The 15,789-nt window shown below is 47.0% G+C and overlaps 2 protein-coding genes across 4 annotated transcripts in view; one reads left to right on the top strand and one right to left on the bottom strand.

The window, feature by feature from the left end:
• Window positions 1-15,789, top strand: part of CNTFR (ciliary neurotrophic factor receptor) — an 841,679-nt gene that overhangs the window by 180,487 nt on the left and 645,403 nt on the right. The gene's annotated exons all lie outside the window — the stretch shown is intronic.
• LOC137544146 (DNA-directed RNA polymerase II subunit RPB1-like) lies at window positions 249-1,328 on the bottom strand. Its single transcript, XM_068265229.1, has one exon. It carries the CDS (start codon window positions 1,326-1,328, stop codon window positions 249-251), a length of 1,080 nt encoding a protein of 359 aa, XP_068121330.1.

The raw sequence follows: 15,789 nt of genomic DNA, 5'->3' as shown, positions 1-15,789 counted from the left end.
CCTGTCAGGTGCAGCTCTGCAGAATGTTTGTTTACTGAGAGCTCTAAAACCGGTGAAAATAATGCCAAAATGCAGAGAATGAGAAGAATTCCACATAGCTAAACAGCCTAGGCAGAGCATCACTGGGAGGGTGGGGCTACATACCAATATAAGCAACGTATAGATATAGGAAGGGCTCCTGATACTGGAACCAGAATATTGAACATAAATGTGGGTATCGTGAATAATTTACTGCATTCTATTATACGTCAATGCAGTGCCTTTGTAACATTGTATTGTTCAGGGACCCCAAGTGTGGAGTTTGGGGTGAGCGAGGGCGTAGCAGCGAGGATTCTGGGCTGGCGGGGGACCCCTTGTCTGGATGTTGGGTGAGGATTCTGGGTTGGCAGGGACCCCGTGTCTGGACGTTGGGTGAGGATTCTGGGTTGGCGGGGGACCCCGTGTCTGGACAATGGGTGAGGATTCTGGGTTGGCGGGGGACCCCGTGTCTGGACGTTGGGTGAGGATTCTGGGTTGGCAGGGGACCCCGTGTCTGGACGTTGGGTGAGGATTCTGGGTTGGCGGGGGACCCCGTGTCTGGACAATGGGTGAGGATTCTGGGTTGGCAGGGACCCCGTGTCTGGATGTAGGGTGAGGATTTGGGGTTGGCAGGGACCCAGTGTCTGGGTGTTGGGTGAGGATTCTGGGTTAGCGGGGGACCCCATGTCTGGAGTTTGGGGTGAAAATTTTGGGCTGGCAGGGGACCCCATGTCTAGAGTTTGGGGTGAGGATTCTGGGCTTGCGGGGGACCCGATGTCTGGAGTTTGGGGTGAGGATTCTGGGTTGGCAGGGGACCCCGTGTCTGGAGTTTGGGGTGAGGATTCTGGGCTGGCGGGGGACCCCATGTCTGGAGTTTGGGGTAAGGATTCTGGGCTCGCAGGGGACCCCTTGTCTGGACGTTGGGTGAGGATTCTGGGTTGGCAGGGGACCCCGTGTCTGGATGTAGGGTGAGGATTCTGGGTTGGCAGGGGACCCTGTGTCTGGATGTTGGGTGAGGATTCTGGGCTGGCAGGGGACCCCATGTCTGGAGATTGGGGTGAGGATTCTGGGTTGGCAGGGGACCCCATGTCTGGAGTTTGGGGTGAGGGTTCTGGGCTGGCAGGGGACACCGGGTCTGGATGTAGGGTGAGGATTTTGGGTTGGCAGGGGACCCCGTGACTAGAGTTTAGGGTGAGGATTCTGGGTTGGCAGGGGACTCCATGTCTGGATGTAGGGTGATGATTCTGGGTTGGCAGGGGACCCCGTGTCTGGATGTTGGGTGAGGATTCTGGGTTGGCAGTGGTCCCCATGTCTGGAGTGAGGATTCTGGGCTGGCGGGGGACCCCGTGACTAGAGTTTAGGGTGAGGATTCTGGGTTGAGACCCCGTGTCTGGATGTTGGGTGAGGATTATGGGTTGGCGGGGGACCCCGTGTCTGGACGTTGGGTGAGGATTCTGGGTTGGCAGGGGACCCTGTGTCTGGATGTAGGTTGAGGATTTGGGGTTGGCAGGGACCCCATGTCTGGACGTTGGGTGAGGATTCTGGGTTGGCAGGGGACCCCGTGTCTGGATGTAGGGTGAGGATTCTGGGTTGGCAGGGGACCCCGTGACTAGAGTTTAGGGTGAGGATTCTGGGTTGGCAGGGGACCCCATGTCTAGACGTTGGGGTGAGGATTCTGGGCTGGCGGGGGACCCCGTGACTAGAGTTTAGGGTGAGGATTCTGGGTTGGCAAGGGACCCCGTGTCTGGATGTTGGGTGAGGATTCAGGGTTGGCGGGGGACCCCGTGTCTGGACGTTGGGTGAGGATTCTGGGTTGGCAGGGGACCCCGTGTCTGGATGTAGGGTGAGGATTCTGGGTTGGCAGGGGACCCCGTAACTAGAGTTTAGGGTGAGGATTCTGGGTTGGCAGGGGACCCCGTGTCTGGACGTTGGGTGAGGATTCTGGGTTGGCGGCCTCGTTCTCTGCTGCTTCCCTTGTGTCTGTGTTGTGTCTGAGCGAGACGCTTTTATACCTTGTACTGGAAATCCCAGACTTCTCTCTCTGGCCTCTGCCGGAGTTATGTATTATTCAAGCAATGTCAAGACAGGCATTAGCATCCCATTACCAGCACAAATCCATCCTGGCTCGGGCCTAGCAGTGTTTAATGCTGAATCTGTGATCAGGGATCAGGAGCCAAGGCTCGGAAGCAGAGGACTCTGGGTAGTCTGCATCGCATTACATGTTATGCATCACCATAGATAGTCTGCCTGTCTTACAGAGAGAGCTTTTCATGTATTTTTCATAGTAATGTATGCAGTATATATTTCTCTACGTTCGGCAACTGTCTCTAATCGCTTGGGCTAAATGTAAGATCAGCTGTGGATATGGGTAAAGCAAGTGTATAGAAGATTCTCAATGCCCCTTGTAGTATGTGATGCTTTGCAAAGATTCCTAGACTCCCCCAAATGTTATTAGGTTCCTCAGCAAGACATTTTAAGCTTTGTAGGTCTTCATAGTACATGCACTACTTGTTCATACTGAGTGACATGCTCCTAGCTTTATATAGCTTATTTTACCAATTGTGTTTCCTGCATGTGTCCCCAATTTGTCAATAACCAGTGTCGGAAGCGCACTCATGTGCAAAGTTTGTCAGAGAAGCACACTCATGTGCAAAGTTTAGTAGAGAAGCACTCTGATTTGCAAAGTTTGTCAGAGAAGCGCACTCATGTGCAAAGTGTAGTAGAGAAGCGCACTCATGTACAAAGTTTGGCAGAGAAGGGCACTCGTGCAAAGTTTGGCAGAGAAGCGCACTCATGTGCAAAGTTTGGCAGAGAAGGGCACTCATGTGCAAAGTTTGGCAGAGAAGGGCACTCATGTGCAAAGTTTGGCAGAGAAGGGCACTCATGTGCAAAGTTTGGCAGAGAAGCGCACTCATGTGCAAAGTTTGTCAGAGAAGGGCACTCATGTGCAAAGTTTGTCAGAGAAGCGCACTCATGTGCAAAGTTTGGCAGAGAAGCGCACTCATGTGCAAAGTTTGGCAGAGAAGCGCACTAATGTGCAAAGTTTGGTAGAGAAGGGCACTCATGTGCAAAGTTTGGCAGAGAAGCGCACTCATGTGGCAAAGAAGGGCACTCATGTGCAAAGTTAGGCAGAGAAGGGCACTCATGTATTAAGTTTGTCAGAGAAGCGCACTCATGTACTAAGTTTGTCAGAGAAGCGCACTCATGTGTAAAGTTTGGCAGAGAAGCGCACTCATGTGTAAAGTTTGGCAGAGAAGCGCACTCATGTGTAAAGTTTGGCAGAGAAGCGCACTCATGTTTAAAGTTTGGCAGAGAAGTGCACTCATGTGTAAAGTCTGGCAGAGAAGCGCACTCATGTGTAAAGTTTGGCAGAGCAGCGCACTCATGTGGCAAAGAAGGGCACTCATGTGCAAAGTTAGGCAGAGAAGGGCACTCATGTATTAAGTTTGTCAGAGAAGCGCACTCATGTGTAAAGATTGGCAGAGAAGCACACTCATGTGTAAAGTTTGGCAGAGAAGCGCACTCATGTGTAAAGTTTGGCAGAGAAGCGCACTCATGTGTAAAGTTTGGCAGAGAAGCGCACTTATGTGTAAAGTTTGGCAGAGAAGCGCACTCATGTGTAAAGTTTGGTAGAGAAGTGCACTCATGCGTAAAGTTTGGCAGAGAAGCACACTCATGTGCAAAGTTTAGTAGAGAAGCACTCTGATTTGCAAAGTTTGGCAGCTTATTTGTAAAGTTTGGTAGAGAAGCGAACTCATGTGTAAAGTTTGGTAGAGAAGTGCACTCATGTGTAAAGTTTGGTAGAGAAGCACACTCATGTGTAAAGTTTGGCAGAGAAGCACACTCATGTGTAAAGTTTGGCAGAGAAGCGCACTCATGTGTAAAGTTTGTCAGCGAAGCGCACTCATGTGTAAAGTTTGTCAGAGAAGCGCACTCATGTGTAAAGTTTGGCAGAGAAGGGCACTCATGTGTAAAGTTTGGCAGAGAAGCGCTCTCATGTGTAAAGTTTGGCAGAGAAGTGCACTCATGTCTAAAGTTTGGCAGAGAAGCGCACTCATGTGTAAAGTTTGGCAGAGAAGCGCACTCATGTCTAAAGTTTGGCAGAGAAGCGCACTCATGTCTAAAGTTTGGTAGAGAAGCGCACTCATGTGTAAAGTTTGGCAGAGAAGCACACTCATGTGTAAAGTTTGGCAGAGAAGCGCACTCATGTCTAAAGTTTGGCAGAGAAGCGCACTCATGTGTAAAGTTTGGCAGAGAAGCGCACTCATGTGTAAAGTTTGGCAGAGAAGTGCACTCATGTGTAAAGTTTGGCAGAGAAGTGCACTCATGTGTAACGTTTGGTAGAGAAGTGCACTCATGTGTAAAGTTTGGCAGAGAAGTACACTCATGTGCAAAGTTTGGTAGAGAAGCGCACTCATGTGTACAGTTTGGCAGAGAAGCGCACTCATGTGTAAAGTTTGGCAGAGAAGCACACTCATGTGCAAAGTTTAGTAGAGAAGCACTCTGATTTGCAAAGTTTGGCAGCTTATTTGTAAAGTTTAGTAGAGAAGTGCACTCATGTGTAAAGTTTGGCAGAGAAGCGCACTCATGTGTAAAGTTTGTCAGAGAAGCGCACTCATGTGTAAAGTTTGTCAGAGAAGCGCATTCATGTGTAAAGTTTGGTAGAGAAGCGCACTCATGCGTAAAGTTTGGCAGAGAAGCGCACTCATGTGTAAAGTTTGGCAGAGAAGCACACTCATGTGCAAAGATTGGCAGCTTATTTGTAAAGTTTGGTAGAGAAGTGCACTCATGTGTAAAGTTTGGTAGAGAAGTGCACTCATGTGTAAAGTTTGGTAGAGAAGTGCACTCATGTGTAAAGTTTGGCAGAGAAGGCGCACTCATGTGTAAAGTTTGGCAGAGAAGGGCACTCATGTGTAAAGTTTGGCAGAGAAGCGCACTCATGTGCAAAGTTTAGGAGAGAAGCACTCTGATTTGCAAAGTTTGGCAGCTTATTTGTAAAGTCTGGTAGAGAAGCGCACTCATGTGTAAAGTTTGGTAGAGAAGTGCACTCATGTGTAAAGTTTGTCAGAGAAGCGCACTCATGTGTAAAGTTTGTCAGAGAAGCGCACTCATGTGTAAAGTTTGTCAGAGAAGCGCACTCATGTGTAAAGTTTGTCAGAGAAGCGCACTCATGTGTAAAGTTTGGCAGAGAAGGGCACTCATGTGTAAAGTTTGGCAGAGAAGTGCACTCATGTGTAAAGTTTGGCAGAGAAGCGCACTCATGTGCAAAGTTTAGTAGAGAAGCACTGATTTGCAAAGTTTGGCAGCTTATTTGTAAAGTTTGGTAGAGAAGCGCACTCATGTGTAAAGTTTGGTAGAGAAGTGCACTCATGTGTAAAGTTTGGTAGAGAAGTGCACTCATGTGTAAAGTTTGGCAGAGAAGCGCACTTATGTGTAAAGTTTGGCAGAGAAGCGCACTCATGTGTAAAGTTTGGTAGAGAAGTGCACTCATGCGTAAAGTTTGGCAGAGAAGCACACTCATGTGCAAAGTTTAGTAGAGAAGCACTCTGATTTGCAAAGTTTGGCAGCTTATTTGTAAAGTTTGGTAGAGAAGCGAACTCATGTGTAAAGTTTGGTAGAGAAGTGCACTCATGTGTAAAGTTTGGTAGAGAAGCACACTCATGTGTAAAGTTTGGCAGAGAAGCACACTCATGTGTAAAGTTTGGCAGAGAAGCGCACTCATGTGTAAAGTTTGTCAGCGAAGCGCACTCATGTGTAAAGTTTGTCAGAGAAGCGCACTCATGTGTAAAGTTTGGCAGAGAAGGGCACTCATGTGTAAAGTTTGGCAGAGAAGCGCTCTCATGTGTAAAGTTTGGCAGAGAAGTGCACTCATGTCTAAAGTTTGGCAGAGAAGCGCACTCATGTGTAAAGTTTGGCAGAGAAGCGCACTCATGTCTAAAGTTTGGCAGAGAAGCGCACTCATGTCTAAAGTTTGGTAGAGAAGCGCACTCATGTGTAAAGTTTGGCAGAGAAGCACACTCATGTGTAAAGTTTGGCAGAGAAGCGCACTCATGTCTAAAGTTTGGCAGAGAAGCGCACTCATGTGTAAAGTTTGGCAGAGAAGGGCACTCATGTGTAAAGTTTGGCAGAGAAGTGCACTCATGTGTAAAGTTTGGTAGAGAAGTGCACTCATGTGTAACGTTTGGTAGAGAAGTGCACTCATGTGTAAAGTTTGGCAGAGAAGTACACTCATGTGCAAAGTTTGGTAGAGAAGCGCACTCATGTGTACAGTTTGGCAGAGAAGCGCACTCATGTGTAAAGTTTGGCAGAGAAGCACACTCATGTGCAAAGTTTAGTAGAGAAGCACTCTGATTTGCAAAGTTTGGCAGCTTATTTGTAAAGTTTAGTAGAGAAGTGCACTCATGTGTAAAGTTTGGCAGAGAAGCGCACTCATGTGTAAAGTTTGTCAGAGAAGCGCACTCATGTGTAAAGTTTGTCAGAGAAGCGCACTCATGTGTAAAGTTTGGTAGAGAAGCGCACTCATGCGTAAAGTTTGGCAGAGAAGCGCACTCATGTGTAAAGTTTGGCAGAGAAGCGCACTCATGTGCAAAGATTGGCAGCTTATTTGTAAAGTTTGGTAGAGAAGTGCACTCATGTGTAAAGTTTGGTAGAGAAGTGCACTCATGTGTAAAGTTTGGTAGAGAAGTGCACTCATGTGTAAAGTTTGGCAGAGAAGGCGCACTCATGTGTAAAGTTTGGCAGAGAAGGGCACTCATGTGTAAAGTTTGGCAGAGAAGCGCACTCATGTGCAAAGTTTAGGAGAGAAGCACTCTGATTTGCAAAGTTTGGCAGCTTATTTGTAAAGTCTGGTAGAGAAGCGCACTCATGTGTAAAGTTTGGTAGAGAAGTGCACTCATGTGTAAAGTTTGTCAGAGAAGCGCACTCATGTGTAAAGTTTGTCAGAGAAGCGCACTCATGTGTAAAGTTTGTCAGAGAAGCGCACTCATGTGTAAAGTTTGTCAGAGAAGCGCACTCATGTGTAAAGTTTGGCAGAGAAGGGCACTCATGTGTAAAGTTTGGCAGAGAAGTGCACTCATGTGTAAAGTTTGGCAGAGAAGCGCACTCATGTGCAAAGTTTAGTAGAGAAGCACTGATTTGCAAAGTTTGGCAGCTTATTTGTAAAGTTTGGTAGAGAAGCGCACTCATGTGTAAAGTTTGGTAGAGAAGTGCACTCATGTGTAAAGTTTGGTAGAGAAGTGCACTCATGTGTAAAGTTTGGCAGAGAAGTGCACTCATGTGTAAAGTTTGTCAGAGAAGCGCACTCATGTGTAAAGTTTGTCAGAGAAGCGCACTCATGTGTAAAGTTTGTCAGAGAAGCGCACTCATATGTAAAGTTTGTCAGAGAAGCGCACTCATATGTAACGTTTGGCAGAGAAGCGCACTCATATGTAACGTTTGGCAGAGAAGCGCACTCATGTGTAAAGTTTGGTAGAGAAGTGCACTCATGTGTAAAGTTTGGCAGAGAAGCGCACTCATGTGTAAAGTTTGGTAGAGAAGTGCACTCATGTGTAAAGTTTGGCAGAGAAGCACACTCATGTGTAAAGTTTGTCAGAAAAGCGCACTCATGTATAAAGTTTGTCAGAGAAGCGCACTTATGTGTAAAGTTTGGTAGAGAAGCGCACTCATGTGTAAAGTTTGGCAGAGAAGCGCACTCATGTGTAAAGTTTGGCAGAGAAGCGCACTCATGTGTAAAGTTTGGCAGAGAAGCGCACTCATGTGCAAAGTTTAGTAGAGAAGCACTCTGATTTGCAAAGTTTGGCAGCTTATTTGTAAAGTTTGGTAGAGAAGTGCACTCATGTGTAAAGTTTGGTAGAGAAGTGCACTCATGTTTAAAGTTTGGTAGAGAAGTGCACTCATGTGTAAAGTTCGGCAGAGAAGCGCACTCATGTGTAAAGTTTGTCAGAGAAGCACACTCATGTGTAAAGTTTGTCAGAGAAGCGCACTCATGTATAAAGTTTAGTAGAGAAGCGCACTCATGTGCAAAGTTTAGTAGAGAAGCACTCTGATTTGCAAAGTTTGGCAGCTCATTTGTAAAGTTTGGCAGAGAAGTGCACTCATGTGTAAAGTTTGGCAGAGAAGGGCACTCATGTGTAAAGTTTGGCAGAGAAGGGCACCCATGTGTAAAGTTTGGCAGAGAAGGGCACTCATGTGCAAAGTTTGGTAGAGAAGCGCACTCATGTGCAAAGTTTGGTAGAGAAGCGCACTCATGTGTAAAGTTTGGCAGAGAAGGGCACTCATGTGTAAAGTTTGGCAGAGAAGGGCACTCATGTGCAAAGTTTGGTAGAGAAGTGCACTCATGTGCAAAGTTTGGCAGAGAAGTTTGGCAGAGAAGCACGCTCGTGTAAAGTTTGGCAGAGAAGCGCACTCATGTGTAAAGTTTGGCAGAGAAGCGCACTCATGTTTGAAGTTTGGCAGAGAAGCGCACTCATGTGCAAAGTTTAGTAGAGAAGTGCACTCATGTGTAAAGTTTGGCAGAGAAGCGCACTCATGTGTAAAGTTTGGCAGAGAAGCGCACTCATGTGTAAAGTTTGGCAGAGAAGCGCACTCATGTGCAAAGTTTGGTAGAGAAGCGCACTCATGTGTAAAGTTTGTCAGAGAAGCGCACTCATGTGTAAAGTTTGGTAGAGAAGCGCACTCATGTGCAAAGTTTGGTAGAGAAGCGCACTCATGTGTAAAGTTTGGCAGAGAAGGGCACTCATGTGTAAAGTTTGGCAGAGAAGGGCACTCATGTGTAAAGTTTGGCAGAGAAGGGCACTCATGTGCAAAGTTTGGTAGAGAAGTGCACTCATGTGTAAAGTTTGGCAGAGAAGGGCACTCATGTGTAAAGTTTGGCAGAGAAGGGCACTCACGTATAAAGTTTGGCAGAGAAGCGCACTCAGGTGTAAAGTTTGGTAGAGAAGCGCACTCATGTGTAAAGTTTGGCAGAGAAGCGCACTCATGTGTGAAGTTTGGCAGAGAAGCGCACTCATGTGCAAAGTTTAGTAGAGAAGCGCACTCATGTGTAAAGTTTGGCAGAGAAGGGCACTCATGTGTAAAGTTTGTCAGAGAAGCGCACTCATGTGTAAAGTTTGGCAGAGAAGGGCACTCATGTGTAAAGTTTGGCAGAGAAGGGCACTCATGTGCAAAGTTTGGTAGAGAAGGGCACTCATGTGTAAAGTTTGGCAGAGAAGGGCACTCATGTGTAAAGTTTGGCAGAGAAGCGCACTCATGTGTAAAGTTTTTCAGAGAAGCGCACTCATGTGCAAAGTTTGGCAGAGAAGTTTGGCAGAGAAGTTTGGTAGAGAAGCGCACTCATGTGCAAAGTTTGGTAGAGAAGCGCACTCATGTGCAAAGTTTGGCAGAGAAGTTTGGCAGAGAAGTTTGGTAGAGAAGCGCACTCATGTGCAAAGTTTGGCAGAGAAGTTTGGCAGAGAAGTTTGGCAGAGAAGTTTGGCAGAGAAGTTTGGCAGAGAAGCGCGCTCGTGTAAAGTTTGGCAGAGAAGTGCACTCATGTCCAAAGTTTGGTAGTGAAACACACTAATGTGCAAAGAAGAGCAGCTTGTGAACAAAGTTTGGCAGAGGACTCTGTGCTCATGTACAGAGACAGGTTGTGTTGGCACTACCCCTGAGGGGTCATGCAGGAGGCTATGCTGCAACATGGCAACTGTGTGCTCAAGATATAAATGTAGCGAGGAAATAAGCAAAGCATTTGTGGCAGCATAGAGATGGTGGGTGCTAGGTGAGGGACTGACCCTCCATAGAAGGGACCTATGCACTTATTAGTTTCTCCTAGAAGTGACAGTGCTCAGATTTTCCCGGAGCTTGCAGGGTGCATATACATGTGACGTTGGCTTTATTGTAGGCCGTACAACCTTCCATTTCTCATCTTGTGACTTTTCTCAGCAGTTTTATACTTCGCTCACATTCTGGGCCTTTCATTGGCTTTCGAGCTCCTGCTCGTGTATTTCCACGCGGTCTGCCTGCAGGTAAGCGGAGCGGCCGGCGTCGTCCCCCGAGGGGATTAATACCTGATCTGTTTAAAGGTGGCCACTGCCGGCCCAATTTCTACCGAAAAATCGTTCAAGTGATTAGAAATTCTGATCGGATTGGTTGAAGATAATCTCAATTGATGGGCACAATCGATTATGAACGATTATAAAAAAAAAAATCGTCCGACTGGATTTTTGTCAAACCAAAATTTAGATTTTCTTGCTGGTTGTGATTAGATAGGAAGCAAAGATTGGTTCGTTGATGGTGTAGTGAACGATTTTTCGCTAGAAATTGGACCATTAGTGGCCACCATTAGAGCAGGAGAGTGCTGTAAATTATGACAATTTGCTTTTAAACCGATTAGACGGTCCCGGGCCGTAACCCTTGCATCGCTGGATGGCGGGTGACTCAGGACAGAGTGGAGTGTCAGCAGTGCCTGTAACCCTTGCATCGCTGGATGGCGGGTGACTCAGGACAGAGTGGAGTGTCAGCAGTGCCTGTAACCCTTGCATCGCTGGATGGCGGGTGACTCAGGACAGAGTGGAGTGTCAGCAGTGCCTGTAACCCTTGCATCGCTGGATGGCGGGTGACTCAGGACAGAGTGGAGTGTCAGCAGTGCCTGTAACCCTTGCATCGCTGGATGGCGGGTGACTCAGGACAGAGTGGAGTGTCAGCAGTGCCTGTAACCCTTGCATCGCTGGATGGCGGGTGACTCAGGACAGAGTGGAGTGTCAGCAGTGCCTGTAACCCTTGCATCGCTGGATGGCGGGTGACTCAGGACAGAGTGGAGTGTCAGCAGTGCCTGTAACCCTTGCATCACTGGTAAAGCGTCGGGGTCGCCGGAGACTCCTGTGACTCGGGACAGAGCGTCAGCAGTGCGGCTCTGTCAATATACCGTATTGACATTACAAGGATTTACAGCTTTGTACTCCCCAGAGGAGGCAGTGACTATACGGGAGCAGCGATGACAGATGGTGACCCGGATCTGCCAAGAGGACTTCCATTTCTAGATTCACATTGACAGCGAACCTATTAACCCTTTCCAATCCTGTTATGTCCGACATTGGCATTTCCCTCCATAAGATAAATGTCAATGTTTTGCAAAATAGAAAATACTTGTTGCATCAATTTCATTGGTCTTTTTCCATAGCTTCATGTCCTCTTCGGTGACCGACCATTGCCTGCTCCCTGCCAGACGGTCTGAGAAGAGAATGATTGGTCTGTCAGCTGAGGCCACACCTCTCCATCTGACTGGGGTAGACTATAAAGCGGGGTGTTCCTTCATACTTTATTGGGGGAACTCAACCTTTATTTAAATAATAAAGACATTTAAAGGGTACTTGTAGGGGAAAAAAAGTGCCCCAAGTGGGCGCTCACCTCAGGACTCTGGATCCTCCATAGAGTTTATCTGCTCTGAAAGCTGCCATTGCATTTACTGCATAGCTGCTGTCTTTATATAATAAAATCTATCTAGTGATCACTTCACAGCTCTTTCTGCTTCTCAGCTCAGTGGTTTGCTATTGTTTACTAAATGTATTAAACAAAAGATGTTATCACCTCTTCAGATGCCTCCAGAAACTGCCCACTGAAGCAAGGAGATTTCCACTGAAGAACAAATTGCTTTGTTTAACTGTTTGAATGCTGTTCTGCTACTTTTTTTGTTGTAGTAGATTTTATGCTGTAAATAATCTTTTAGAGAAAAGAGGAAATGTTGAATCATAGCACTTTAAGTGCACTTGGGTATAAGTACACAAACACTTTAAATGATTTACCTAAATGCTCTGTTCAGAAAACAAACATTTACTTGGCGGTAAGGAGTCGTAGCACCACTCCGCATTAAATCAGGTCCTCTTTACCCGGCCGCAGCTTTCTTGTGCATAAACGCCGAGGCATCCATAGTAACTGTCAGTGGCATCATGAAAACTGCCATTCTGAGACCCCCGAATTGGCTGCAGCGACGCCATAACTGCTTCCCGGAATCCAGAGGCCATTAGCTGCTTTTGTCCGTTGTCAGCAGAACGGCTCCTGCGCTGTCGCCCGGCGAGGGCAGCAAACTGCCAGCGGGACCCGGGAGCGCACATTTCTCCCGCGCTGCGCTCTCCGCCCGCTCTAATGGCTGCGCGCTTGTGTGTATTTGTGGATCAGACGCCTGGCAGAAAGGGGGGGGGGGGTAATGATGAGGAATTGATAGAAAACAGGAAGCCAGACTAATGGCTGTTCTAATTACGCAGCATTAATTATTAATGGCCTGAAATGATTGGAAAGAGGGCACGGCGGCAGAGCGGGATAATTAGGCCGGGATGCCAGCTCCTCTATGGAATTCCTGGGAATTATGTGTAATCTGCCGGGCTCTGAGCTCCCGCCCATTACACACGCGGAAAAGCCAAACTTCAGGAAAAGTTTTATTTCATATTCGGACAGGGGTGTGGCCGATCCTTTGAGGGGTGTGTGATAGCATCTCATTATGGACAAAAGTATGAGAGACGGAGGATCAGCAGGACAGCCAGGCAGTCATAAATAAGGCAGCATCCATATCCCTCCCACTGCAGGTTCCCTTTAAAAAGGACCTGACTTCTTGCACAGGACAGAAGGAAAATGGAGAGAAATCCTGTTTGTATTTAGATAGTCTAATTCCCTCTCATCTGTGACTAATCACAAGTGAAATTTAATCCCTCAGCTGTGTCAGCTCAGGAATTTCAGCAGCCTCAGCAGAGCAGTTTATTTGTAAACATACCGTAGGAAGTTAAACCTCTGTTTGCTTCCGTGAAAGCAGGAAGTAGACACACTGCAGAATGTATCAGCTGTAACAAGCAAATGTTTTTCTTCGAATGACACTTGAAGTGACAGGGACATGGAGGCTGCCATATTTATTTCCTTTTAAGCAATACCAGTTGCCTGGCTGTCCTGCTGATCCTCTGCCTCTAATACTATTAGCCATAGCCCCTGAACAAGCATGCAGCAGATCAGCTGTTTCTGACATTATTGTCAGATCTCACAAGACTAGCTGCTTCCTTAATACTTGTATTATTCAGACACTACTGCAGACAAGTAGATCAAGACTGCAGACTACTGCAGACAAGTAGATCAGCAGAGCTGCCAGGCAACTGGCATTGCTTAAAAGGAAATAAATATGGCAGCCTCCGCATGCTCCTCCCTTGAAGTGTGCTTTAAGTGAGAAACTGTGGTTTCCCATGATGCATCACTCCTGAATATACAAATCATATCTTTATGCCCTTGACTCACATCCAGAACCACTGGTGTATAGCAAGCCTATAGCTCAGGGTTCCTTGCAGACAGGGCTGTTACAGTTAAAAAAAAACAAAAACAAAAAAAACTGTTTTTTAGCCACACCTTCTTCTAACTCATTATCCCCTTCAAATGATTTATCTAGTTTGGGATAAGTGACCTGCTTTTGACCTGTATTGTATCTGCATTGTTCTGTAAATTCTCATAATGCTTTGATCTCTCTCTACTAGCAGAGGATATAGAAGCTGAAAGCAGAAGTCCTCTGTTATTGTCTCACACTGCCCCCTAGTGACAAGTGGCCATAAATACACATTACAGCAGTACTATTTAATAGCAAGGAAATGTAACAAATAAATAAAAAAATGTGCTAAAATCAATTGGCCTGGAGCACTTGCAAGCTAAATAAAATATCTGCTTAAGGATTAAAGGCCGCGCCGCCTGCAAAATAAATCCCCACTCCCTCCGCTAATGCAGGGGTTCCCTGAGATCCAAAAATTATTTGAAGGCTTCCTCCAAGGTGAAGAGTCTAAGAAAGATGCTATAGCTTATAGATTTTACAGAGTCACATCAATCCAACATACACAGAGCCTGTTTTTAGACTTTATGATCATTCACAGTGCATGGCAGGGATTGATTGCATGGCAGGGGTAGGGAACCTATGGCTCGGGAGGTAGATGTGGCTCTTTTGATGGCTACATCTATCTCTCAGTTAGGGGTTGATTCACTAAAGCTACACTGCTCAAGCAGCGCAGCTTAGTGTGGCAGAGCAAGTAACATTTTCAAAGTAGGCATGTTACTGCTGTAGCATGCACCAATAACTTACTCACGCTATCCCAAAAGGAATGGCTGCTCCAACTGTCCCACTCTGGTTACTGTCAGGTCCAGTGACTTTTTAGGACAAGATCCCCGCACTTTGATTGGCCCAATTGGCTGCCTGTCACTTGACAAAGTGTGGGGATCTCGTCCTACAAAGTGAATCAACCCCCCAAGTCAGCTAGCTAATTGTACAAGCTGTTAGTCGGTATTTCTCCTGTCTGGCTCTCGGGGAAATTGCTGATGTTGATGAAACCCAAAAGAAGCTGAAGACGTGTCTGACACTTCCACTGCCCGGAGGATCAACTGTATACACATCACCATGGCAACAGGGATGTGAGCCTTCTGCTGCACATGCGCACTGTCCCAGTTTGAAACGTACGGCTGGCACAGAATTACATTTTAAAATATGTGGCGTTTATGGCTCTCTCAGCCCAAAAGGTTCCTGACCCCTGCTATATGGGATAGGGCTTGGACCAGTACTAAGGAATACCCAGAGAGGTCAGTGTGACCCAGAACCACTAATGTAAGTGGCTAAAATAGTCAGAATCGATCACTACCCAGTCGTATTCTGATTGGAGAGGGATTGGCCTATCAGGTTTTAGTCATGACCTGTGTATAGCTGCGGCTCGGATATGACCGATAGTAAATCGCTGCGTTCCTTGCTAGAGGATTGCCAGACATCTGAATAATAACTCCGGAGGAAGGAGGATCTGCTGGTGTGTTTGGGCAGGACGGTGCGCCCGTCTGAGGTTCAGACTGATAAATGCATCTGCCCTTGCTGTCCGCAGGCTGAGCCCGGCAGCTTGTAAACGGAGAGAGAAAGCGTGGGGGGGGGGGGGGGGGTCTGGTCTCGAGCTGCAGTCTCCATGTTTAATGGAATTAGGCCTTAAGTGCACTGATGTGTTTAAAGAGAGGGAGATAGTGGAGCTAATGATAGCTGGTATTTATAATGGCCACAGACAATCTAATGCCGGCCTGATATCATTAACTGCTTCTGCTACCAGACGCCGATATTGTACGAGAATAACAGTGCCAAAACATTTCTCCACTTTCCCATGAGAAGCAATCGACTTTATTGGGCGATCGAAAACATTGTGGACAATCGATTGTAAATCAACCACTGTCCCACACACTGCCAGCGAGATCCTGGCAATTCTCACTCGCTAATCGGGATGAACGATGTTGTGTCTTCATGCTCCAAAACAGCGATTCTGAGGCAATCGAAATCATGTGACCGGAAGCCAATTTCTTTACAATCAATCAATATTTTCAGTCCTATCCGATTGAGTACATTTCTTGATTTGGGCAAACATCAGCAGCCAATTTTTCTATTGATGGCGCAGAATGGAACATTCTCTGCTGGGCCTATAAAATGATTTGTGGCCCCATGCAGTCTCCTCTTCATTTTGGGGTGCAGGGAGCCGTCTCAGGGGCCATGGTGGTTGCTGGGAGACTGTGTCAAAAACAGAGGCCCCTAATGCTGCTGGGGGGGTAAGTTAATTTAGTGTGGGGGCCCTATAATAACTAGGACCGGCCCTGCATGTGAGGGGCAGCACATGGGGAGGGGGGGGGGGTATTAACCATGGAAGGAAGAACAGTTTCGGTGTGGATGAGACTGAAGCAGGGTGGTACAGAAGAGGGGGTCTTACCTATCTGTCACCCCCAGTATCCCCCCTCTCGTGAAGTCTCAGTGGGCTGATC

The sequence above is a fragment of the Hyperolius riggenbachi genome, chromosome 1 (assembly GCF_040937935.1).
Source record: "Hyperolius riggenbachi isolate aHypRig1 chromosome 1, aHypRig1.pri, whole genome shotgun sequence".
NCBI classification, from domain to species: Eukaryota; Metazoa; Chordata; class Amphibia; order Anura; family Hyperoliidae; genus Hyperolius; species Hyperolius riggenbachi.
The sequence above is the reverse complement of the archived record's forward strand: the minus strand, read 5'-3'. Positions and strand labels throughout refer to the sequence as shown.

What these genes read in the sequence shown, in the direction of transcription:
- LOC137544146 (XM_068265229.1), bottom strand. Translation starts at nt 1,328, where the DNA reads ATGGGGACCACTGCCAACCCAGAATCCTCACCCAACATCCAGACACGG.